The sequence below is a fragment of the Molothrus aeneus genome, chromosome 3 (genome assembly GCF_037042795.1).
Source record: "Molothrus aeneus isolate 106 chromosome 3, BPBGC_Maene_1.0, whole genome shotgun sequence".
Taxonomy (NCBI): domain Eukaryota; kingdom Metazoa; phylum Chordata; class Aves; order Passeriformes; family Icteridae; genus Molothrus; species Molothrus aeneus.
This window is the reverse complement of record NC_089648.1, coordinates 108810149-108836799: the sequence shown is the minus strand read 5'-3', so window position 1 is coordinate 108836799 and position 26651 is coordinate 108810149. Positions and strand designations below refer to the sequence as shown.

At 40.8% G+C, this 26651-nt stretch overlaps 1 protein-coding gene across 1 annotated transcript in view; it reads right to left on the bottom strand.

Annotated features, from left to right (window-relative positions):
* Positions 1 to 229: 229 nt before the first annotated feature.
* Positions 230 to 26651, bottom strand: part of TFAP2D (transcription factor AP-2 delta) — a 48654-nt gene continuing 22232 nt past the window's right edge. The window contains exons 6-8 of the mRNA XM_066545939.1: positions 20964 to 21105; positions 14659 to 14772; positions 230 to 449 (exon numbers count right to left, since the gene is read on the bottom strand). Of these exons, the coding sequence (XP_066402036.1) occupies positions 230 to 449; positions 14659 to 14772; positions 20964 to 21105 (476 nt within the window). The remainder of the gene's footprint in view (positions 450 to 14658; positions 14773 to 20963; positions 21106 to 26651) is intronic.

The following is a 26651-nucleotide window of genomic DNA, read 5'->3' as shown; positions in this document are numbered from 1 at the left end:
GGGTTGAATACTTTCCTCTCTCACGCTCTCTCTTTCTCTCTGTTTTAATCTTTCTTTTTTATTTTCTTTTTATTTTCTTTTTTTTACTATTTTTTTCTTTTTTCCCCCCCCTTTTTTTTTTTTTTCCTCTGGATTTGGTCCACTGGAGATAAATTGCCCTCAATGATATATATATTTAAAAAAAATATCAGCAGCAAGACTCTCTCGAAATAGATTCTGTTTGATGTAGCTAGTCTGTCTTTTCTGTTTTGCCCTCTTTCACAGCAGCCTCTGAAGTTTTCCGCAGGGGGGCTTTCTCCGAGTTGGCGTGTCCTTGGCCGGATTCCGCCGCTCCTCCGTTTTTGTGCGATGTGTGCTTTTCCAAGTAGTTCAGCATTTCACTGAGAACAGTTTGGAAAGTGCTTAGGGCAGCACATATTGCAGGAGTTCCAAAACCGTGAGTGATCAAACTACAAATGGGAAAGAGACAGAAGAAAAAAAAAAAAAGAAAAAAAAAGAAAAAAAGAAAGGGAAAGAAATACACACACACACATAAATATCAATGCGCCCACAAACACCGAGGAGTTTACAGTACGCTCATTTTGCTATACTGAAATTCAAGATTTGCTCCCTAAACTATTTATTACCTGTGGGAGAAACAGAAAAGAAAGGAATAGAGCCAAAGAGCAGACTGCATGCAGCTTCAAAGGTTGTTTTTGGTGGAGCCTCAGTTCTGAAACACCACAGGACAGACTCTCAGCAAGTGCAGACTGACACAGGACTGTTGACTTCAGAGAAGCCAAGACAGAATCCATGCCCTTGGCTCTTCAGCATTGCTAATTTTCCAGTGTCATAAAGTCTGGCTCCCCCTTCTTGAGTAAATAAAAAGAATTCTGTGTGGTTTATTCAAAATTCTGGATCATACTAAGTTGACTTGATGATCTTGGAGGTCTTTTCCACCCTTAATGATTCTATGATTTTATAGCTCTTAAACATGACCTGGTTATTCTAAATGAAGATATGACTGCATCTGTACTAGGAAATTCAGCAAAGCCAAGGATTCCATCTCCAACCCTCAGCACAATTGGCATGATTTGGTCATATCCCTGCTGCTACGCTCATGGACCATCCAACAGGGTGAGATCTGAAGTTCCTGCTGGGAATAGACCCTGGTCAATATCCTTGGCCAATACCCGTGTTCAAGCAATGAACAGAAAATGTTTCACATAGGGCTGGTTTAGCTAGGCTGAATTAATGCATAATCATAACCAATTATTGGCAAAAATAACACAATTCTAATGATGCTTCCCTGGTAGTGTTGAATTTACTGATATAGATTTGTCCTGTTGCACCTGCCACCTAAACATCTAAATAAGGGGATTTTATAAACACTGAATTTTTATTGTCATTGTTCCTAGCTGCCGCCTGTAGATCCAGAAGTGTGAAAGTTTTCTACATGTCTTATCTCTTGGATACCATCTCTGTGAAGACCATAGAATCCCAGAATTTTCTGAGTTGGAAAGGACCTTAAAGAACATCTCATTCCATCCCCCTGGCATGGGCAGGGACAGCTTCCACTACCCCAGGTTGCTCCCAGCCCCATCCAACCTGGCCTTGGACACTTCCAGAGATCCAGGGACAGCCACAGCTTCTCTGGGCAACTGGTGCCAGAGCCTCTCCACCCTCAGAGTGAGGAATTTCTTCCCAATATCCCATCAAACTCTGCCCTCTGTCAGTGGGAAGCCATTCCTCCTTTTCCTATCACTCTATGCCCTTATCCAAAGTCCCTCTCCAGGTACCATGGAGCCTGTTAGGACACAAGAAGGGGCTTTAAGGCCTCCCCAGAGCCTTTTTTTCTCCAGGCTGAACAATCCCAATCAGCCTTTCATTGTAGCAGAACTGCTCCAGCCCTCTAACCATCTTCATGAACTCCTCTGGACTTGTTCCAACAGCTCCACGTCTTTCCTATGCTGGGGACCCCAGAGCTGCATGCAAACATGCAGGATGTCCCAGCTACCATAGGATATGGGACATGCCACTAGAAATTGGTTTTTAGGCAATTGTCTTTGGCATCATTTGCCTAAATATTATGTGTGCAGTATAAGATTATCATGAAAGGGCCAAAAAACCCAAAGTTATTATGGAGCAACCAAGTTGTTCTCCTTGTTATAGTGATTCATTTTCATAAGTGGTATGTGAAAACAAAAACCCCTGCCCTAATCATCCAGATTTTTAGTTTTAATTCAGAAACATAAATTAAAAATTATTTCAAAGATTGTAATGCCATTGCAATTTTCAAAAGTGATTTCAGTTATTTTAATCCCACTCAGAGAAGAAAAAAGATGAAAGGGACAGAAGCTAATTTTTGAGTTTGTGGACATTTTTGGGAAATAAATACTTTATATTGGTTTGAGTGAAGGGAAAAGAAAACCCACATCACAGTGATTTCGCCAAGGAAAAATAATTGTTTCCTATTCCCTGCTGGTTAAGATTTTGTCCCTACAGTCACTCTTTGGCTGTCTTGGGCACCACATCAGTAAATCCTGATCTGATGTAGAGACCCACGTGAGGGTTAGAAATATGAATATTTCACTTCAGTGACCTGTTTCCTCTGCACTTTGACTTCTTAGTCTTTCCAGGCTTTTTCAGAAAAAATGTGAAAATGTAGGGACTAAGGGGAAAGAGGTTTTAGAGGACATGGACAATTGGTAGGATGTTGTAAGTGTAAAAAAAAAACACATGGAAAAGGCTTCAAGATATTTCTTTGGGTCACCTTTCTGTCTGCTAGACATGGGAAACCTATTTGATAGGAAAGCTGGTATCTTAGGGAAGACACAAAAATATGTGAATTCCAACCAAAATGAGTGCTCAATATGGAAATATGTCTTCATTTCAGATTGGGAGTGACATAGTCTTTTATAAAAGGTCTCCAAAAGGCTATTTCCAAATAACTAGCATTTAGAACATTTATCCATCAGTCTCCAGGCACTTTTCAAAGCAGGAATTTATATTTACTCCCAGTTAGTAATGTGAGGAAAATTATAATTAAATATTTACAAGCAATATTTTGCAGACATCAATTAATAATACCACATAAAGTTTGGATGCTTGAAGTTTGAATTTGTATCAATATCTGGATCTTTATAATTTATCATTGCAAAGAGGTAAAAATACCTCAGTTTAATTTTAATTTCTTTTTAGGTATGCCTGGCATACCTAAAAAGAATTATAAAAATCATCATCATTGTAAGTCATGTTTTAAATAGCTGTAAAAACTAGATCAGCAGTAGCATATATGAGCATTCTAAGTCCTTTCAAGTCACTTTAGGAGTCAGGTGATTTAATGATTTTGTGTTGCATTTTATAATAATTTCTGGTCTTCAGAAGTCCAGAGAAATTAAAATGTGATGGAGTTTGCAGAAACAGTAAGCAAGAAAAAGGAAATTAAAGGTATCATTACTAGTTATGTTATTGCATGATTTTTACACTGCTTGTGTGCTCTTCTGGGTCCTGATTTGGGGAACTGACTATACTGAGACACGTAAAAATCTTTATGGTCTTGCAAATAAAAGAAACTTGTGTAGGTATTATAGAAGCTGGAAATATCTGCATTCATTCATTCATTCATTCATTCATTCATTCATTCATTCATTCATTCATTTCCAGTAGATTCAAATAATATAATCACAGAATCATTCAGGTTGGAAAATACCAGCAAGATCATCGGGTCCAACCATTCTCCCAGCACTGCCAAGCCCCTCACTAAACCATGTCCCCAGAAGCCACATCTGTGTGGTTATTGAACACTTTCAGGGATGGTGAACCCACCATTTCCCTGGGCAGCCTTTTCCAATACCTGACCACCCTTTCAGGTAAGTTTTTCCTAATATCCAATCTAAATCTCTCCTGGCTCAACTTGAGGTTGTTTCCCTGTGTCCTATCACTTGTTACCTGGGAAGAAAGACTGACTCCCACCTGGCTACAATCTGCTTTCAGGGCATTGTAGAGACTGAGAAGGTCAAGTAAACAGTAAGTTTAATAGAGGATTAAATGGAAAAGAAACTTTCTGGCCTACAATTTTTGAAACTTTCAATTTGGGAACAAAAGGAATGATACTGTGTTCGTTTGACTGCTCAATAGACCCTGAGAAGTAAAGTGGGAATACTACCTTCAAAACTTAGAGGGATTGTCTCAGAAATGATCTCTAGGGGTGGGAACAAACTTTAATGTTCTGCAAGGCTGAACAAGACTGTAGAAAATCCCAGAATGGGACAAAATCTTATATTAAGATACGTATGTGTAGGTGCCAACTTGTAGGTGTAAACATCAACAGTGCCAAACTCCTGTTACCACCAAAGAGGACTTAATGTAGTTTCCTATCTGTAAGAGTCTACAGTGATTTGATATGTCCTGTGACATTTGGAACATCTGCGCAGATTTGATGGATATGGTACAGGACTGAAGTCCAGCCCACTTCTAGATGTTTTAGTGCTGGGCAGATTATCCTTGTGTATCTCAAATTGTTTACGCAAATGAATTGAGCCCTGGGGCTTTGTTCAAGACACTCACAGAGGTCTGGAGAATGAATTAGCATATTAAATGGATGTGTCTCCTTTATGGTTAGCTGCACCATTCCCCTGGCTACACTAGGGGCTCCATCCTAAATAAAAATGTGATTTGGGTGCTATTTGAGATGTTCTGAGGTACCCAGACATCTATGTCATGTGAACAGGTAATAATACAGGGGGGTTAGAGGGGACCAGGACCCTTTTAAAGCAGCAGTGGGTGGATGGAATACCTAATAGCACCTAAAAAAGCTCAGGGATATCTTGCCCTAGATCTTCATTGACTACATGAGAAGCTCAGACATCCAGCTCACATAAAAGCACCAAGATATTGCTACTTTATCCAGAGCAGAATTTGAAACTTCTGATTTAAAAAACTAACGCTCATAGGAAAAAAATGTTTTGGAGTAAGTAAGGGGTCTCCTTCCTTTACAGTTTAGCCTTTTAGTTACCAGTAACCATTAAATATGGCAGCTCTCGCCAACATAGCCTTATGTCTCTTATTAAAAAACCAACTCTTTTTAGTGAAAAGGTGTTGCAGAGTGTGGTAACTCTACTTTCAGTTCCTGATGAATAGATTCTTCTCCACAAATGGGGATATGCAGAGCCTTTTAATTTTCCCATGAAGCTTATTAAGAGAAATCATTTTTTAGAAAATTTCTAACCAGCCCTTCTTGCCAAGCTCCTATGAGGGTGTATTTTATTAGGCTCACTTTAGGTAATGAGCATAAAAGGCCGAGAGATATTATCTTCTACTTTATCTTACATTTCTATCAGTAATTCCCCCTGCTCTTTGGTGGTCCTTACTTCTCTGCAAGTTAAAGTCTTTGAAAAATTCAAGAAAGTTGGATAATTTCCCTTTGCTGATGAAAGTAAGTTTCAAGTTTGGGAGAAAATCTGATTTTACATTTAAATCAGACATAACAGACAGAAGATTAATGGCAGAGCATTCAAATGTGTTTCTGAAAGTCAAATTTAGCTGCCTGATTTTCCAGGCTAATTGAGCTCACACTGAAATGTGGGTTAATTTTTGGTATTCTCCATACCTATGAAAGGAGTTGCTTTCATTATCATACTTTCATTTGGTTTTATAAGCCTAAAATTAAACATGGTGGTTTCATAATGGAGTCTTCTGGGTATTCTCAGCTTTGTAGTGCATCCCACTACAGCTCCTATAAACCAACTTTATTGTTCTGAGAGGCAAGGCTGAAATCTCTGATTCTGGTGTTGGAGAGGTGCAGAAAGAAGGCAATGAATATCAGGCCAACACATTACAAAGCCTGGTGCTTGAGGATATCCAGACCTGCCTGTAATTCTGCCCAATGCTATGATGCAATTATATCTGCTCATGTTTTAATGATGGCCTTACTTAAAAGTGGAAAGATCCAAGTGTGCCTGAAGGCTTGGAGTCTCATTTGGCAACCACCTCAAGGACTCCTCCCTACCCCAGGCTGGTGAAGCTCTGACATGAAGCAAAGGAAACAGCTTCCCTCTCAGTGGGGAGGGGGAAGAGGCCATCTGCACAGAATGTTTACATCCTCATTTAAAATAAATAAGCCCTTTAAAATAATAATAATGAAGACAAAGAAACCTTGAACTTATTGGTCAGATTTTCTTAGAACTTTGACTGTGAAAACTCCATGATTATCCAAATTCAACAGCACACAGCTGATGACAGATGGTAAGATATGATATGACGTTTAATGGCTGTAAAGGAAATGATAAAATATTTGTATCTCTTCACTGACACAAGTAACATCTGAATATAGAGGCGGAAATATTGACTTTGAGGTGCTTCTGTTTCAAGGTCTCTCTTGTGAAGGTTGCCTAGAAAGTTAAATGGTGATAACTTTACTTCAGAAGCTCAGAAGGTCTGACCATGACAAAAGTTAGACTGATAGTTAAAAATCAGAACATGGGCAGTGTATATTACAGGGATAAGAAGGATCAGAGTAGCAAACAGTACAGAAGTTGCCTTCAAACTAGGCTCTCATGTTTTCCTTCTGTTCATAGCCTATTAAGGACAAGTCCTCCTAAGCAGATTGACCTCCTTCTACCATGTGTAAAACCCAAGGAGAAAATAGGAGGAGAGCTTTAGAGCTGGGGCCCCAAGTTTAAGATAATCTATTTTGGCTGATGTCCCAAATTTAAGATAATCTATTTCATATCTGTAAATTTCAGACTTTAGGGCTCATTTTCCACACTAAGAAGAATTGCCCAGGCAACAGACCTGAAACTTCCAAAAACTGTGGAGTGTTTCTGAACTGTAGACCAAAGTTTAAAACATTTAGTGGTTCATTTTTACTTTATGGGAAGGCAAAGAAACAGATGAAGTTCATTCAATTTACTACCATCCATAAATTTTTCCAGTGAGGAAATGTAGCTGAGAAGCCCTATTGCCCTCCTCAAATGAGAGAGACCAAGAATTAACATTTCTAAACATGCTCATGACAAAATGCAATCGATTTTGTAGCCTTTTAATTTGGAAAGGAGGGGAGGGCATTCCTTTTTCTTTTGGGAAACATGAGAGTGCCTTAAATTCTTTAAGAAATCTTAAGTTCTGTGTTGAAAATCTAAGCACCTCCAAAGATTTTTTTGCATCTTTGATGAATGTATGTACATTTTTTTGCCATGATTATGGAACCTAGTTTTTAATGAATCAGATAAAAAAAAGAAAACAGATTTTTGTCTGTTTTTTTGACTCCATAAGTTGTGACTTTGAAGGAATATGGTAACATACAGCTCATTACAAAAACCTATTAAAATATTAGAAATTAGAAAGGATTTAGTTCATCAAGAGAGCAGGACAAGATGATTGAGACCTTACTAAATAAAGATCAAGGAAGGAATCCCTTGGAAAGGAAGTGAGGGAATGATACCAGAAGAAGGCACTCTAAGACTTATGGTAAATAAAGAGATGAGGTAAAAACAGTAAAAATAAAATTTAAAAAAAGAAAATAAATAAATAAACAATTTGTTGGTTCATAGTGCCTCAGCACTGGGCACCAGTGTTGTTCCTCTCAGTTCAATCCAAAGATTGAGGGAGCTCCTGGAAATCAGGGAACTCTAGAGGGCACCAGAGGTGTTTCACCATAAACTTCGTTGTGCACCAGGCTTCTTCCAGTCCCTGCATCCAAACAGGAGGTTGCCGCTGTGAACTGAGATCACTGGAATTACAACAGAAGCTGCTCTACCTCCTGATAAGCAAAGTATAAAAAAAAAAAAAGAGAGAACAATGTACAAAAGGGGGTGAGCACATCTTTGAAGACAACCCACAAGTAAAGTCTTTGGGCTTGGCTTCTTGTTACAGTTTAAAGAACACACTGAGCTTCAAAACCTGTTTCAGTGCTCCGTTTTCCCCTTTGGAAAGAAGGATGTTACTTTCTCACTGCTCCCAAAGTCTGAGATTCTGGTTTCTTGTCTGTCACTTTTCGTGTCACCTCGTCAGCGTGGTGCCAGGCACTGGCAGGAGGCTGACAGCTCCAGGCTCAGTGAGCAGCTGAGCGACAAAACTCTTGTCTCAAACGGTTTCACAGGAAGGGAGTTTCATATCAGCTGGATGGCTCGACAGAACACAGAATAATCCATAAGGATGCTGATTGCTTTCCTTACCTAACTTTAGTATTCTGAACTTATTACTTTTTGTGTGTCTGTTTTTATAAGGTTTCTGCAGTGAAGAGAGTGTCACGTACAAGAAAGTAGTTTTCCCTTTGCTGTTTTGCTGTCTTTATATATAAAATAGAAGACCTGGGTGTGATTTTGCATCTTGATGAAATGTAGCCTTGAAGTTAAAGGATCAAATACAACTGCAGTAGTCAGTGGATAATCTCCTTTCCCTATATGATGGATGGCATTAGTAGGGTATCTGAAATTTCCAAACACCACAGATTCTTAGAGACACAATTGTCCCGAAAGCAAATGTAGAAGATATATCTATACCTAATTTTACAAGTGAAGAAAGTGAGGCTAGGAGGGTGTTTGATGAGGTCATGGAGTCTGTATGCATAAACCAAGACACAGACATAGATCTTGTGAGTATAATGTCAGAAAGTCTTCTGTTTGAGAGGTTTATGTGTTATGGCTTTGGTATTGCAGCACAGAATGTGGGTTATTTTTGATGGGTTTTCTGCTAACTCTAGTTTACACAGGATTCTGGGAAACCAAGAAAAGAATTCTGTTAAAAATTTAAAAAAAAAGGGACAAAACTGTTCTGATGTAAGGGCAGGGTAAGAAGAAAAAGACATGAAGACATATCAATTTAACTTTCAGGTTCCTGGCTGAATCTCAGATGTGACAGTGAAATGGAAGAGAGAAGAAGGGATGTGTTCTCTCTACTCAACAGGAGAGAAATAGTAGCTAAAAATATATATATATATATATATATATATATATATATTTTAATTGCTGTCTTATTGATTTGCATATTTGGTCCAATTAGAGGGATACCCTAAATGCTGATCTGAGTGGCAGATGCATGTGAAACAGGACGTCTCTTCACACCTAAAATGACCCCAGGTCTCCCCATTCACCAGACAGGTGAATCACTCTAAGGTTCTTAAACTGAAGCTGAGGAATGCTGTTGATTCAGCTTTAGCTGCATTAGCAAAGTAAAAATACAGAGATTCCTCAGGCCATGAGTGACCTGGCACAGCCTGGCCCCACCTCTATCAAGCAAGCATTTTGACCTGAAAGTAGTGGCCATAGCCAAGCTTCCAACTGAGGCAAGGCTGAGCAGTGCCTGGGAATTGTTTGGGACAGAAAGAGGTGGTCTTGGCCAAATTCATTCAAGGAACCACAGAAGCATCCAAACATTACAGACATTTGTGATCCAGTGTCCAGGTCTAAAGGCACACAGTTGATTAGATTAATTTTTGTGTATCTTTTGAGTATCTTTGTGTATCTTAATTTCTGCCTGTCTTCTTTCCGTCTTTGAAATGTGACACAAACACTTCCCTTCTTCACAGCAGGAATCTCTACAACAGAGAATAATTGGTTAATCTGCTCTGGTTCTCTGCTCTGGAGAGGGCTGGATGCACTAAATATGTGAGTAATGGAGAAATACCACAGAGATGAGTGATATGGAATGATGGATATTTCCCACACTGACATGTCTCAGATCTACTTGTACAGCCTTAAAAGGAAAAGGATGGGGTTTGATGGTTGTGTTGGTCAATGTTGATCCAGATCCAGCAGAAGAACCTGTTGATTGCAATGTCACCATTCAGCTCTGCTGATTTAGAGGCAGAATTACATTGTTGGGGGTTATCCAAGACTTCACCTTCTCCCCTCACAACTCCCTGTGTCATAAAATCTCTGAGTGTGTATGTCAGAGCCCTTGTGTCTCCAGGCAGACTTATCTTCACCTGCTGCAGGTCATGATTGCCCTGATTTGCTGTTTCTGGGCTTTTTGAAAGTGAATTATTCTCAGTGTTTTACATATGTTTTGCTTACATCTATCCTTTTGCTATCTCTAAATGTTACAATCACAATGCTAAAGAAAGATTTATATAAGCTGAAAGGTCCTGAAAAAAATAGAGATGAAGCCTCAGCTGTACTGACATCTGTAAGATTTGAATCTGGTTTAAGTTCCATGAGAAATTAACTCCCCAGCTTTTCCCTCTTCCATACTCAGGTGCATGCACATGTACACAGAAACCTCACATGATTCTGAGGGATTCTGGGGAAAAACACTCTGAATTATAAGTAAGAGAAGGTATTTTAAAAGAAATTGAGTTTTATGTAAGTACTTTCCTTTTCTCTTTCATTTCTATTTCTCTTTCTTTTGCTCTTGCTCTTCTCACTCTTTGCTCTCCTGATGATAGTTATGGTCTCTCCACTTTGAAAGTAAGGGGTGAGAAAAACAGGTTCCTCCCATTACAGCTATAGAAAATTTCAGGCTCTTTTCTAGTACTGATATGCTGACTTTGCTCTCCTTTGTAGTAAACCCACAAATGCTTTGCACAAATCAGCCTTTAGAGGACAATAAAGAGCTCCTGTGTCCGGACAAAAAGTCTCAGCACTTAGTAATGGAAATGGATTTTTCCAGGGTTTTGTTTTTTTTTGTTTGTTTCATGGCTTCAATATGAATTTTTCCTCAGAAACTGGGGGTGGGGTAGCTCAAGTGGTGGCTTTCAGGCCAGGCACAACCCACAGGACAATTTGTGTTCAAGGTGTGCAAGACCAGGCTGGGTGGGGCTTTGAGCAGCCTGGTCTGGTGGAAGTGTCACTGCCCATGGCAGAGAGGCTGGAACAAGGTGGTCTTTAAGGTCTCTTCCAACCTTTCCAGCTCAAAGAAGAGATGAAGGATAGGTTGGGCAGGCCTACAACCTATCACCTCTTCCTGAATGCAGATTTATGTAATGCTTGGAAATCCGAGCTACCCCAACACTTAGCCTGTGAGATTTGGGATCCAGCCCTGGCAAGGCAGGACTTCCCTAAATCTAAATTTATAACACAGGCAGCACCTTACTGGCCTGTAATAAGGGCCAGTGCTTCCAGGATTTCTAAAATTACACTTTTATTGGTGATATATATGTTCCACCCTACCCAGGAATAGTTTGGGTTAGTGCTAGTCAGACCAGGAGGAAAAAAACCCCAGAAATTCTCCAGATGAAGAGAAGCTCAGATAGCCAATGCCTCTTCTCTGGCACTACTTTTATCTGCTAGTACCAATATATTTGAAGCTATTTGAGGTTATCAATATAACTTCAACAGCCTACTGAAAAGCAACGTTATCAATGTATATTCTCTGCAGTCAGGTCCTCTAAAATGTACTGAAAAGGGAGAAAAGTTGAATGAAAAAAGCATAAAATGACTCTGGCTCAGGTAGTGGACAATATTTGCTGCTATTAATGTAAGGGTCTGAATTGTCTGTTCATGATTGAATAATATTGGAAAATCACTCCTCATGGAGCATTGAGTTTTGGAATTCAGGTCATGATGAACATCTCAGATAGCAGCTGCACAAACAGGGGTGTGCCAAAGGTGTACAAGAGTCTCTGATTTTTTGCATAAGGTTGTGCAAAATCCAGCAGTTCTCAGGCTCACTGGCAGCTCCTTTGAAGATTTCCCTTTTTGTGCTTTGTGTGATATCTGAGTTTGGAGTTTGAGCAAACCCAACACTTCTGATCCCTTCATGGGGACTATCCTGTACTTCAGGTTGGACACATTTGCAGATCTTTATGAACTAAGACTCAGTGGAAAAAATTCAGAGAGAAGCATGAACTTGGAGATTTAAAACAGAGGAAATGGGGAAAAAACTGCTTCTATCTGATCTGTGCCAGGCTTTGAACCCTGATCTTAAAAATTAACATAGAACAGGTAACATCAGGAGAAAGTGGAGTACACAACTCTACACTGAACAGTTGTAGGGGAATTTATTCCTAAAGAAAACTCCCTTTCACTCCAATGCAGTAGAGGCTGGATCCAATTCCACTGTAGATATCTGATGTTATAGCTCTTCAGAAAGCCTTTCAATATCTTAGAACTTATTTTAGTAATAGACATTTGTGTGATTCTTCTGATTTTTTTTTATGGTCATAAAAATTCTCTTCAGATTTCTGAAGATTTCATCATATCATAGAATCATGGAGTGGTTTGGGTTGGAAGGGACATTAAAGATTCTCTTGTTCCCCCATGGCAGGGGGTTGGAACAAGATGAGATTTAATGCTCCTTCCACCCAAACCATTCTATGATTTTGTGATATTTCATCTCAAGAAGACAAGTAGTGGTAGTAGGGGTTGAGATGATCTGGGTGTGAAGACTGATGGATTTAGGGAATGGGAATAATGATTTTTTTTGCCTACATTAGGTTTAGCTGTCCATAGTGTGACTAGTGTGTACTAGTTGACTAATCTCCCATTCTGGTGCAGATCTAGACCAGACTGTTCAGCCAATGGAGTTTAGAGAAAAATTCTAGCTACACTGATGTAGACATCTATGTTAGACCTGTTTAAGTCAGATTTCTCAAGCTACACAGGTGAGATTCCTGGACACTGTGGCAGAAGATGTACAGCTGGCTGCAATGGAGGCTCCTACAGGCACCTGAGCAGAGTCAGAAGTCCGGGTCAGAAGCTGATCTGACCTCAGCATCTCTACACTAGCTGGAAAAGAAATATGGTCTCATTTCCACCTCTGGGTCTGGCAGCCCTCACCATTCCCTGAGCACAATTAGAGAAGACTCTGATTTAAGGCCAGGGAAGATCCTGGGTAGGATCAAGGCCTGTGCTCCTCCAGGTGCCCATCTTCAGTCCAACACTTGAGCTCTGCAGCAGACATGAAAGAAAGTGCTGACTGATCCAGAGCTGCCTGCAGAAACTTTTCCCTCCAACTGCTGAAGGCATCAGAGAAGGAAGGATGGGAGCTGTACCAGTTGATAGCTTTGTAGCTAAAGCTTTCAGCATTTTATCCTGACTACTATTTCTACTTTAAACACAGGAATCCTTAGGGATTAGCCACCTCTTATCACATTTCCTCTGTGTGCATGCAATAGGGAATTATCTCTTTTTTCACAAGCTTAGGTAGCTGATTAAAATCCCTCTATGAACATTCTGCATAAATAAGGATGTTTCTTTTGATGTGTGCATGTAGTTGGGTGTTTTGGAGTGTGTATTATGGAAAATATAAACACAGCTGGGTGCTCTGTGTGTGCACATGCACAGCACTGCTTGAGGAAAGGACTGGGATGGTCCTGGTGTGTTCTTACACAGGTGGGGTGCACACAGATGTGTGTGAGAACAAACGGGAATGTCAGGAATGTGTTCACTTGTGGATGGGGAATTACCCTTGCCACTCCACATCTCAACAGGTGTATGGAAGAAGTGGGATGTTGGGTATTTTTGGGATTCCACTCCAAGTCTGAGAGACTAAGCATTAGTTATCACAGCACCCATCAGAATGTTAGTAGCTAACAGATGTTGGGATATTGGGACATGGAAGTTGTCTGTCCAGCCAGTGAAAGAAGAGTGGCTCAGCTGGTTGTGCTAAAGAATACACAGCACAGTTCTAAGCCTTTATAGTGCTATGAAACTTGCTTAATATTATGATTTGTAAACAACTCTCTGGGACACTTCGTCACACATATTGGCTAGTGGATGGAAAAAATTAACAATCAGTAGCCTCAGCAAGTCATGTATTCCCCTCTGTGGCCTGAGCAAAAGACAGGAGCACCTCCAGGATGTTCCATCCAACTTATCTTTTTAGATAACTTAAATGACCCCACGATTTCAAGGTGGCCCTCTGGAAGATCCCACATCACTCCTGACTGTATCTGACACATTGCCCAAAGCAAAAAGGTGAAATTGCAACTCCTCCTTTATTAGCTCGGCAACTCCTGAACAAATAAACTTCTGTAACCCCAAAACATGTATACACTTTTATACATAATTAGGATAAAATTTGAATGAAGTTTGGACTTGGTGTGCATACATGGGTCTTTGTCTTCAAAACAACTTCTAAACCTGTTTAAACCAGTACATTAAATATTGTTCAAGAACCGGGTCTAAATATATCATCAGTCTGGCCTTTTGGTGTGAGTCAGTTTTTATTCTCCCAGATTTTTCCAGTGTGTTGTTTGGAAATTAGTGCAGTCAAATTGTTTTAGTAGGTAGTGTACTTTAAGGCCAACCTGATTTGGAAGCCAAAGAGTTAATAAAATGGTCCTGGTAAGATACTGTCAAGTGATCTCAGCAGCTTAGAGGAGCTTCTGGAACTATTTATTTAATTGTAAAGGATGCAACCTCTTATTCCTATTACTTCTATTTTGATTAATTTACACTAGTTCAGAACTTGAGTTTCTGCTTCTGGACCATCCACTTGTAAGCTGTGATTTGGCTCACATTTAAAGCAAGAAAATTTTATGGGAGGATTTGACCAGTAGATGCAGAAAATATCTTATTCAAACTCAGATTGTGGTCCTAGAAGCAGGTTGAATGCAACAAACTTGAACTACATTGCTGGGCAAACCTGCATTTTTAATAGGCACAGCCAGCAGGAATTATGGATGTTAATTAATTATTTGCATGTCTTTTAGGTTAGGGAACAAATACCATTAAGACATCATATGCAGTCTAAATCAAAAGTATGGATTTTCAGTTTCCCCTTTCAAAATCATACCTGAAATGTGTTAAATGTCTCTGGATGTCGAGGTCTAATATTGGAGTCGGTCTGGAGGATCCGAGGGGTGATCTGTCTTGACTTAGAAGGTCTTGGAATTCTTTACATATTTGTCTAAAAGGAAAATGGAAATCCTTCCATAAAACAGGTGTAATCTTTCCCATAAAGCTAATTCTCAAAACAGTCCCACCTTGTCCTGAGTGACCTCATTCATAACAGAATTGCTTGGCAGAATTGTTGTTACAGAAATTAAAGACAAACAAATCCATCTCTGGCTTACCTGCCCCAAATTCTCAGAACTAACAACATCCAGAATCTCTTGAACAGGAATATTTTCCCTGTGAAACCATATTAATGCTAACATTTTAAAATGTGATTTTAAAATCCCTGAATAGGACCCATTCTGGCAGTGTAAAGTCTAGCTTAGCTCACCTACATTGGCAGCAAGCCTTATGGTTAAAGGAATTGGTGAATTTGCATTAGAATATACCTGAAATGTGTAAATTACTCTGTTATTTAGTTTGTGTAAATACACCAATACTTGTACATGGGCTTGTGTACATTGTGGGCACTGCTTTTTCTGCAAGTTGAAGCTCTGGACATTTTGGACTTGCCTTCTTGACTCCCAACCCTTAGGACAAAGGGGGTGTGAAGGAAGGACCCTTTGTAGTGAGAATTCAGGGTCTGTCTGCTCTGGTCTCCCACCAGCATAGTAGCCCATCTTCTATGTAAAGGAAGGATGGTCTCACTGTTTTCCCTCTCCCACTCAGTCTTCTCTGAGGCTTCTCAGGATGCCTCAGCACCTGGGGGTTTAATTTATTCCCTGGAATTCCCCTATATGGCACCTAGCAATAGGAAATACCCAACAATAAGGCTTTTTGTTCTTGTGTTGTTGCCTTGCTGTTCGTAAATTAGCCCAGGAATGTTCTACCGACAAACTTTTAAAAAGAGAAACCAAATCAGTTCCATTTAGCTCATGTCCTCAGAAGATCATTATCTGGAAGATGAATGAACAGACATCACTTACTTTCACTTGGTTTATGATTCAGTTAATTGAAAAAAGGAAAGGGGACCTGTCCAAATCAGCATGGAGCTCTCCATTGCCTGTACTGGAAATAAAGGCACTAATGGGGGATCAGGAGGGCATGGTCACCTCCAGATGATCAGGACACCCACTTGGGGACCTGATCTTTGTTGGGTTAAGCTGGTACTGGTCACAGTGACTGCATGTAGCCTGGTAACAGTGCCACCCAGTGAAGTGTAGAGTGACAAGGGCCACCCTCACACCTGCAGACCATTTGTCACCATCTGATAACATCCATACAGTTATGTTCCTCTGGCAGCACAGATGCAACAACTGTGCCTAGGGCCAGTTTCTAATGCTAAAGAGCATCTCTGTTGGTCCATGATCCCTTTTAGGAGACTTATTGCACACCTGGTCCTAGATAAAGTTTGGGTTCTTCATTATCACCTTGTAACTCCTGTCTTTTGGGACATGCGTATAATGGAAAAAAATGGGTAAACTCAGCTCATTGGTCTTTACAAAGTCCTTCACTGCTGAGTTATAAGCAAGAAAACTGTGCTAGGCTGGTTTTACCCTTCACTTTATGACAGTGATACAAGCTGGGAACAGAGATCTTGGATAGCTCTCTCTTGACTAAGAGGAGATGCAGAAACCAATTTCCTGCTGTGCTGCTGGACCCCATCCAAGCCTGATTTCTCTAAATGCTTGTCATCTGCATGGACCTAGACACTGACTGCTTGAAAAGACAGCATCACCCCAGCCTTTCAGGCAAAGAGAGGTATTCAGCAGAAATGTATGTAAATGCAGCATACAGTTTTAATGAATCAGGTCCTTAGAGGAAAAACAGTTCCTTTCAACAACTGAAAACAGTCAGTCATTTTGGCTTCTAAACAATCCACTATCCCCAGTCGGCCCTGTCAGCACTGCTCTTCTCTCCTTCCTCCAACCTCTACTTTCTACCTGTTGAAAAAGTTCATCTTAAAAGTTCTTTTATTTTAACAAAGGAAAGTGTCAGAACCAAGTGTGCAATTAAGTTCCCTTCTATCTTCACGTGTCAAAAGTCTTTAGTGAATGTTGGCAGATTGAAAGAAAAGAAAAAAACTTTTTTATTATACATGAAAACCTGCAAAAGGCAGTAACCTACTTTTTTTTTCAAGGGGATTTCTAGGCAAAGTGGTGTCTCAGAGCCTCCACTACCAGTAAAATATCACCTGGGGTAGTGACAGGGAGAGGGATTGGAAGTTTTTTGCTGAGTTGGACTGTGATTTTGAAAAAGCAAAGGAAGATGGTTGTGCTGTTCTAGGGGGGCCACAGGTTAATAAAAATAGTCCTGGTCAGTCTTGCATAGAAGACATCTAATGATTTGTGATACATGGTCTGATGATCCACTATATGACCAGAAAAAGAGAAAAAATTCTGTACGGGGTCGTAACAAGAGCCCATGATCCCTACCAGTGGCCAAAGCAAATGTCTGGTGTTGAGTACAAGAGTGGGAAATGTGACCCCATGAATCTGATTTTTTCCAAGTGTGGCTGAGTTTCCAGGTATCCAAGGACCAGATATCAGAGAAGTGTCATGAGCCAGATGCTGAGTAGTCTGTGCTGGCTGTAATCAACTCCACAATAAAATTATTATTCACAGTATTCTGGTTGGGTCTGTGTAAATGTCTGTCCCTCTGATCATATGGAAGACCTTGTGCTGTGAAACCCCGGGGTGTTTCCTGTAGGATGCTGAGCCTCTCCAGCAACTGGAATAGTTGACACAGCCTTCAGCAGTGTTGCAACCATCCAATCTGTGAACTGGTCAGGTTCTGTCCCCTGCTGTAAAGCCTCTCAAGCTCTCCCATGCCTCTGCAAGGCAAATTAACTCATATTTAAAGACCCTATAAAACCAGGTCCTACTATATTTTTTTCTATTTCTACATGACTTGAATACGTATCCTGAGACCTTTTTTACATTTCTAGGGTTGACGGGCCAATATAAAAACTCTTTGGCCAGAATTGTGACAATTCAGTATTTTTTGGAGCATTTTGGTCCATCCAGAAAACCATCTGCTTGCCCAAACAATCATCTGTTCAGTCAAAGGAGGTGAGTGGAAAGAAAGAGGAGGAGACTGGTTTATCTCATTGTTTGTGCTTTTCTGACTCTTTCAGCTCTTTTCAGCTTGTTTCACTCCCATCCTGCCATTGCTGACCCTTGTGTTCAGCAGTGAACAGTGCCTACACAGCCCAATCATCTCTTCTTCCCATGGCAATTATTATGTAGAGCTCTCATTCTTCATTTTCTAGTCCATAAAACTGTTAAAACAGACCATGGCACCATCCTGTTGCATCAATTTGTGCTGTCCCAGGCAGGTCCTGAGTTTGCAAATGGAAGAGACCATTTCTATGAGGTAGCTTTGGAAGATGAAGCAGTTTAACAAAATGAGTGTGATTTGTTCCATGGTGGACAGCAATCTTGTTTTTGTTCTCTGTAATTCTACCAGCATAGTCTCAGATCAGGTAGGGCTGAGCAGGGTAATGAAAAGAGTCACTTAAGTTCAGTGGCCTCCATGTGTTGGCTGTTGGCATCTAAAATATCATTTTTTAGCCTTCACTGGCCTGTGGGCCACAGTTCTGTGCATGGCAGCTGAGCTGCTTCCACTCAGGGTGGGTGGATTGCTTGATTACAAGGTCTGGATGTCCTTGATGTCAAGGAGGCCTGGGAGTTCCTACTGGACACTGGAGCATTCATCATTGTGGACATTTAGGGCTCTGTTTCATTACCCACATGAAGATTTGTAATACCCAAGACATCCATGGCCATGGCAGATACAACACAGTAACAAAAAGAGATCTGTGTGCCCCTGGAGCAGCAGCTCATGGCCAAACTGGATAACCCAGTTCCACTCAAATGGCAGTGGGTGCCTGTGTTTGGGCAGCTGAGCAGAGCCAATGAATTAGGATGTCTAAATCCATAATGGAAATACACCTAGATATGAAAAACTGTGGAAATCATTTTACCCTTTCCACTTGTTTTTCTCATCACCTATATTCTGGGGATTGTGGAAATTGTTCTTTCTCCTTATTTTTCCTCAGGACCACACATGTGAGAATGTCTGTGGGCTTCTGGCTCTGTCCCACAGTGGGCAGCAGCAACACACACAGGCAGCAGCACTCCAGCACTTCCCACAGACAAAGCTTGAGTGATCTTACCACCCTGGAATTTCTGTGTTGGTTTTGGCAGCAGCATAATAATGCCCTGCTTTTTCTGGTGTCAGCACTCACAAGCCCATGAGTCAGGGAAGTTGTGGAATTGCTGAAATTGCCAACCTAGAGCTTCAGTATGGCTGGTGAGCAGTGGAAAGTCCTGATGCTTGTCTAGAGCTCTTTGCATCAGACATGTAGAAGCATGGCTGGGAAATGCCATGCTGAAACTGTGATGTCATGGACCTGTGCCTCCTGGAACACCTGGGCAGGACTGGGAATCCCTGTTCTCCTTGCAGGCAGGAGAGGGCAGTAGTAACACACACATTGACCCATCTGTCCCTGTTACCAAAACTGACTGCAGGAGGATGTGGCCTTTCTATTATTGACAGACCTCTCTGAGCAATTTACCTGGTGCTTTTATCTGATAGGACAGGGAGAAAAGTAGTTTTGTTCCTAATAATTTCTGGATAACAGCCTACAAGCCCGAAGTTCATGGGGGTTAGAGGCAGGGCACGCCCATGATACCTCATCTCAGTAGTGAAGGAGGCTGAGAAAGTGGATATGGGGTGGTGAGAAAGGATAGTGAGGCTCTTATGTGCCCCTGAGTGGCACAGCCTTTGGGGACAGGACATAAAAGTGACCCCCCAATTATTACAACCCATGGCTTTGTGATTTCTCACTAGAGCCAGGGAAAAATGGGGAAGATTTGCATCATTTTGGTTGAATTGTGTTCCGTAGATGGGACAAATCCTCATCTGGGAGGCAGGATCTTAAGGGGCTACACAGCAATGGGGAGACACAACTTGCAGAGAGGAATTTCTTCTGGCCAGCTGCTTTATTTCCATGCCTCTGAAACCCCTGGAGCCCTTAAATGTGGATAGAAGTAAGAATAAGGTGATATTCCACTTACATTATTCCTTTTAATGTGCAGGGGAATTAGAAACATGGTATATGAGGTCTCTCATCACATTCATAACCAGAAAATTCCTGCTGACCCACATGGTGATGCTGTTATCATCCCAGGGAAGGACCACAGACTATATTCATGGGATTCACAAGCATGAGATGTTTGAGTGCATCTCATCCCTGGGTCACTGTCAGTGCTCTGGGTACAAGAGGGACACCAAGGCCAGGAATCTTGCCAAAGCAGAATTGGGATACACAGGCCAATCCTCTTGCTGGTCAACCCTTCCCCCAAGTACAGGGAAATTCCTCCCTGTTGGATATATCACAGCCTGGAAGGGTTTTCAAACACTTCCAGCATGGAGGGGATGATTTGAGAGCTCGGATTTGTGGTCTCAGTTCTACTTCAGCCTCAAATATGAAACTGCAGTGAGCACAGCAAGACTGTGAACGTGTTCGAGGTTACCCCACACAGTCAGACCACACACCTAGGGCAGGTCTGCCCTACTCCACACAGACTATTTATTCCTGTTTCCCATGGCTCACGAAGGCTAATTCTTCCCTCATCAAGGCTAATTAACCTAGAAGAAATGTTATCCTAACATGATGTTACTGCTCCAGGGAGACGAGTGGCTTGTTTAGAGTGAGGTCTGATGCCTCTTTGTGTCTTTAATGTCTTTAGCAAAGCTCCCCTGCTGTTGTACATTGTTCCAGTGCCTTTGACTTCAGGGGAGCTCTTGCAGTCTGCATCCAGAGAGGATCTGTCCTTCTGCAAACCAGCTCTCCCCCAGCAGACTAATGATAATTATCCAACAGTAACCAGTACTTCAGCAAAGGCTCAGATCTCCCGCTCACACACAAACAGGAGACAAAGCCATTTCCATCCCATAGATCTTACCATGTAATAATGTCCTCTGTTCTCATCTAAACCAAAGCATCTGGGAAGATGTGCGCGCCCCCTTAACCACAGGCAATGAGAGCACAGCCACTAAAACCCCACTGCAGTAAATCAGGTCCCTCTTTCAGCATCTCTGAGGAGGATCTCACTCACCCACAGCCAGAGAGCACTGCTGTGATAGCAGCCACCACAATCCCAGCTCCATACTCCCACTCCTCCCTCCCCCAGCCCACAGATCCAACATGGAGAAGTGACAGACCAATTTCTTTTTTCGCTTCCCCTCCCTCCTTACTTGGTCGCTAGGATCATCTTTTTCCTCGCTGTCTGCTCTTTCTGTTCCATGTGCTGTCTGGCAATGTGCTCTCCTACTGCCTTGGCAGGGAACTCTGTTTCACAGGTGTAGCCGAAATCTCTGGCCAAATGTAGTGCTTCCCCTGCGGTCAAACAAAATGGGTCAGTCATTTCTTAGGGTTATTATTACCATCATCATCATTATTATATTGTTGTTATTATTGTTACAGTTTATTACACTCTTTGGAAAAAAAACCAAAACAACCCAAACATTAGCAAATCACTTCTGTAGACAGCGATTCTCAAGTTACACATTTCAGCCCAATTGGCCTGTTGATGTTTAGGCATCAGCTGGTGCCAGGCAGAAGATAGGAAGGATATTTCTCTCATCAGATGGAAAGATGTCTCTCTCAGGAGAAAATACTGGCTGAGACACTTGGCCCTGTCTTGCCACCAGTGAGTATTGGGCAGCAACCCAATTTTGCAAGCCCTGTTCATCATCAATATTCAAGGTATGGAAAAGAGCAGAAAGGAGGAATAAACAACTTTGAAGATCTGAGTCAGCCTTTGGTGCTTCACTGCCTGTGTCTAATGGAAGAAGAGCCCTCTACCCCAGGAAAGACCCATGGGGATAACACACATTCCAGTACATTTGCTTAGAGGTTAAGCCAACACACCAGAAAAGAGCAGACCTCAGGGGAGAACTCAATAAATAATCTTGTTTCCAGAAGGATTGCAAACAAAACTGACCAGGCAAAACAACAAGGGAAAATTATGAAGATGGCAGTTGCACTGAGCACCTCTCTACCTCACTGCAAAGGCTGAACACAAGAACTCAACTCTGTGCTGGCTGCCAAACGCCTCTGGAAGGGCAGGACCCTCTTCACTAGCTTAGAGAATCCAGAATTTAATTTTAGGGTTTACTGAACACTCTGACCTGCGCGCTGTGACTCTGACAACCTCAGTATGGGATTTATCTGATCAAAAGCAGCTGCCTAGATTGTGAACAGCTGTGCCTAAGTTAGTTTTGCCTGGTGGGAAATAGGCATTTCCAGATGACACTTGCTCTCATTTCATTGCAGAAAGAAGAAATAGGTCAGCTACCAGAAGCGTATGTTGAAGCACATCTGCATGAGTGACTAACAGAGATGTGCTCCAGAATAGTTTTGGAGTTCAGGGGTTGTGAGTTTTTCACTTTTCTTTTTTTTTGTTTCAGAGTTGTGTGTTTGATTGCCATCAGGAGAAGCGGCATTGGACTCTGGCTCTTGAAGTTCAAAAGGCTGAAGCTGTCAGGAGGGATACAGGACATGCAACTCCTCACTTTGAGAATATCTGCAGTGGAATTCATCAGATTAAATGTCAATATTGATGTCTGACTTAATGCTTTCAAGTCAATGGAGACAAAGTAGCACTTGAAGCATGTATCATCCTATACTAGAGTAGAAGGCAAAAGGGAATCAGAGGAATTATGGAAAGTCTAGATTAGAACTCAGGAAATCACCTTCTGCTGACAGCATCACCTTAGATGAGGTTATTCAAGGCTTTTCCAAGCCTGGTTTTGAATGTTTCCAGCTATGGAAATTCCACAGCTGTTCTGAGTAACATAATAAAATGTTAATTATTAATTTAACTTCATTTAATCATGAATTTAAATCATTAAACCCAGAAGTGCTGATTTCTCCCTATTTACTATGATCTGACATGAGAAGGTGCAACTGCAGTGAAGGTGGGGAGATGAATCCCATGCTCAGCAGGGCTTGGTTAAGCCAAGGAAGAGGAGAAGTTCCATGGAAACAGTGGTCCTGTGCCAGGGACAGTATGAGGAATAAGAAACTGCATGCACTGACCTCTACTTGAACTCCATTCTCCCTCTTCTGAGATATTATTGTCTCCCCTTCTGCCACTGGAGTTTTCATGGAAAAACACCTTTTGATTCCACAAGAAAATACTTTACTGTGTGTTTGTCTGCCCCAGTTTATTCAGGTAGTGACAAAATTCATGCACCACTCCCAGGAAATCTGTTTGCTGATACCAGCCAGCTACAACCTCTGCAGCTGTAACCAACTTTACAGAAAAAATTGAAGATTATAGTCAAAATCATCTGCTTTCTCTGGATTTTTTTAAAACATGATTTTTCAGTATTCCTAAAAAGAATGAAGACATTAACAAGCAATCAGTACCCCTGAGCTGAAAGGAGAAACAGTTTCCACTTAGTTTGCAGCTTCTACAAAAGTAAAATAATTTCCAGTGAAAGCAAAATGTGTTTCAGTGATAACAGAGAATCAGAACGAACAGGCATAGAGCTGACTGATTGCTTTGTGCTTCAAACATCTATCCAGGCTTCTTCATGGGAGAGAAAGGGTGCAAATTTAAGCCATAGATTTTACATTTCTGTAGAGCAGTTTCAAAAGGTCTATTTCAGATGTGCTTTTATTCTTCCTTAAATAAAGACTTGCAGAGTAAATCTATTTCAGAAGAGCACCAGGGTTTTCTTTTCAACAAAATTCTGTTAAAATACTTTGTAAGTTTATCTTCATTCCAGCATGGAAAGAAAATAAAAGTCAAACCCTTTGAAGCTGTCATCAGGTGGAATTGCAATTTTCCAGACAGCTTCATCATGGTCCCAGTCAGTCCCAGTAACAGTACAAGGAATGTAGACAGCAAAGAATTTAAACATTTAGCCATTGGAAAAGTGTTGGTTTCTTCAAGACAGCAGAGCTTTTTGTGTTGAAATGTAGGCATTCATTTAACATGATCAAAAATTAAGTGACTGAAATGTGAATGTTTCCACTTACTGTTAGAAAAAAAAGGGAATTAAAATTTGAATTGTCATTCAAATTTATATTTATAAAGACCGTTTATATTATTTTCTAGAGCTGAGAAAATTATACTAAACTGTTCTGATAATCTGAGAAAATTATTCAAAGGTATAAAACCTGTCTGGAGCCGGGGTTGTGACTGTGATATAAAACCATTTGAGCAAAAAGAAACAAAATTACTTATCTCTTCATGGATATAGATTGGTAAAAATGTAGATACAAATGTAATTACTGTTTTTAATGAAGTAATAATTAAAATAATTTAAATTAAAATTGAAAATATTTTTTGCTGGAAATGGAAAGCTCACATATACTAAAAATGCATGTTAGAGCTATGCATATTTATTCATATAAGCATGCATATGCTATAAGGAGCAGGCATCCTGAATTCTAAGTACAAATTCTAAATTAAAAAAAAACTTAAAAATTTGGACTTGAGAACACTCTGCAGAGCATAATTTCTCCTATCTCATTGTTAAGCAAAGATGTAATTTCAAACCAGGACCAAATGATAATTTGATATTTAGAAGTGTACTGTGATATACTTTTTTTTTTGTGACTAGATATCCCCTTGATTACTGTACAGTAGGATTAAGTCTGCTTGGTGGGGGAAAGTAGTTTATACAGTGTCATAGAATATGTTGTTTCTTTTTCTACAGCACAATTTGGACAAACATTTACTTTGGGAGAAAATGTGTAAATGTTGGAAATGTGGATGAATTGACCTTTTTCTTTTACCTTAGATTTCCAATCTTCTGCCTAGTTGTTATTTATTCCTTCACAGTAGGAATCACGATAAAGGTAGAAACAACTGAAACCCCTTACTATTATAGTTACTTGCTTTGTTTCAATGTAAATTCAACCTAAAATCCTAATCCTAAAAACCAATTTCTCCATGTGGAAATGTGGATGAATTGACCTTTTTCTTTTACCTTAGATTTCCAATCTTCTGCCTAGTTGTTATTTAACTCACAGTACAATCATAATAAAGGTAGAAACAACTAAACCACCTTACTATTATAGTTACTTGCCTTGTTTCAGTCTAAATTCAACCTAAAATCCTAATCCTAAAAATCTAAAATCCAGTTTCTCAGTGTGGAAATGTGGATGAACCAACCTTTTTTCTTTTACCTTAGATTTCCCATCTTCTGCCTAGTTGTTATTTACCTCACAGTAGGAATCACGATAAAGGTAGAAACAGCTAAAACCCCTGACTATTATAGTTACATGCTTTGTTTCAATCTAAATTCAAGCTAAACCCCAATTTCCCCGTGTGTGACACCCCCAGCTCTTTCCTCCTGCCAAGATAAAGAGAAATGCTGGGAATCTTGGACTCTCCTTAAACCCAGCTCTGCATCTCCTGCCTCTCGTCCGCAGTTTGACAATTGACCAGCGAGCTTTGCACGATGGAAAAGGGACAAGTGCTGGAGCAGAATGGGCAGGGAGCCTCGGTGGGGAGAGCAGCACCTTGAAAGGTTTCTGTGGGCAGGTGCAAGGAGCAGAGTGAGGGTCCCCTGGGGCCAGCAAGAGTGAGAGCTGCTCCGATGAGGAGTGAAGGCAGGAGCTGTGTCCCCAGGAGAGGGACACTCGGCATCTGAACCTCCCACTCTCCTCGGCTGAGCCTCCTCCGGATGCTCTACCCGGCAGAAATGTTACTCAGGGGGAGGAGGGACAGGCGGGAGGTGGAAGGAAAGTTTATTCTATTTGTAGGGTGAGAAGGGAGGAGGAACAAGTGGAAGGATGTTTAAACAAAGGCTGGTGGGGGAGAAGTGTGATAGTTGAGAGCACGATGAAAAAAGAAACCACTGACCTATTTTGCTCAAGAGTTTTTGTCCCCAAATGATGAATGTCATTAATTCTCTGTCTAGGAAATTTAGTGTCTTAATCAGGTTTGACAGAAAAACAAACTCTAGGATTTTTTATTAGTTTTCTTCTTTTTTTTTTAATCTGATGGTTTAAAAATCATTCATGCACTGCTTTAACCTGTATCTGCAATCACATTTATGCCTTGTTAAATGACCCATTCAAACAGAAGGGGACACATCCCCTTTTTCACGTCCTTCCTTGCTCCCGCTGGACAAGCTTTTGACTCTTTTGAGCCCACAGTAAAGCTTAGCCTTGGAAATACTAGTACTTGTCTCAGAAGACTTTATTTTACAGCTATTATGTAGGAACCTTCCTTTTGGAGCTCGTAAGAAAAATGACCTTTCCCTCCATCCAGTCCAGGCACTAGAGGGCATCCCTCGCCTGCAGGTTACACAAAGATGTGTCCCCAAACTGCTCAGGAGAGCCCTGCAACACTGACTTCACCCTCCCTGTCTGCCTTTCCACCCGTGGTGCTGATTTATGTGCATGACAAAGAGAACAGAACTGATCTGTCAAACAATTCTTATTTTGGTCCCTAACAAAGACTCTAAAGATGTGACCTGATCCAGCCAGCAGTAAGCATCCTGCAGCAGAGCAGAACTCCAAAGAGAAAAAACTTTGCAGAAAACAGGAGGCCACAGAGTAATGTTCATAAAATCTGGACCTTCATGTGACAGCCAAAGCCTAGAAATAAATTTCAGTTCCTCCTTGAGTTTAACAGACTCCCCAAAACTCAATGATTTCAGTATGTTTTAGAGGAAGAGAAGTATGAGTCATGACAGAGATTTTTGACTTGGTTTGGTCAATAAACACAATAATGCAACTAATTATGCCTTATCTTGTATCACATAGATATCCAAGAGTTTGGGCATGCTTTTATATTAAAGATATATTAAAACCTCAATATATTGAAGACTGGGACGACTTGTAGTAATAATAAATTTGGAACCATCTAAAGAAGTCAAGAGTGACACAATTCTGGGTTCTTATGAGAAGTACACAAA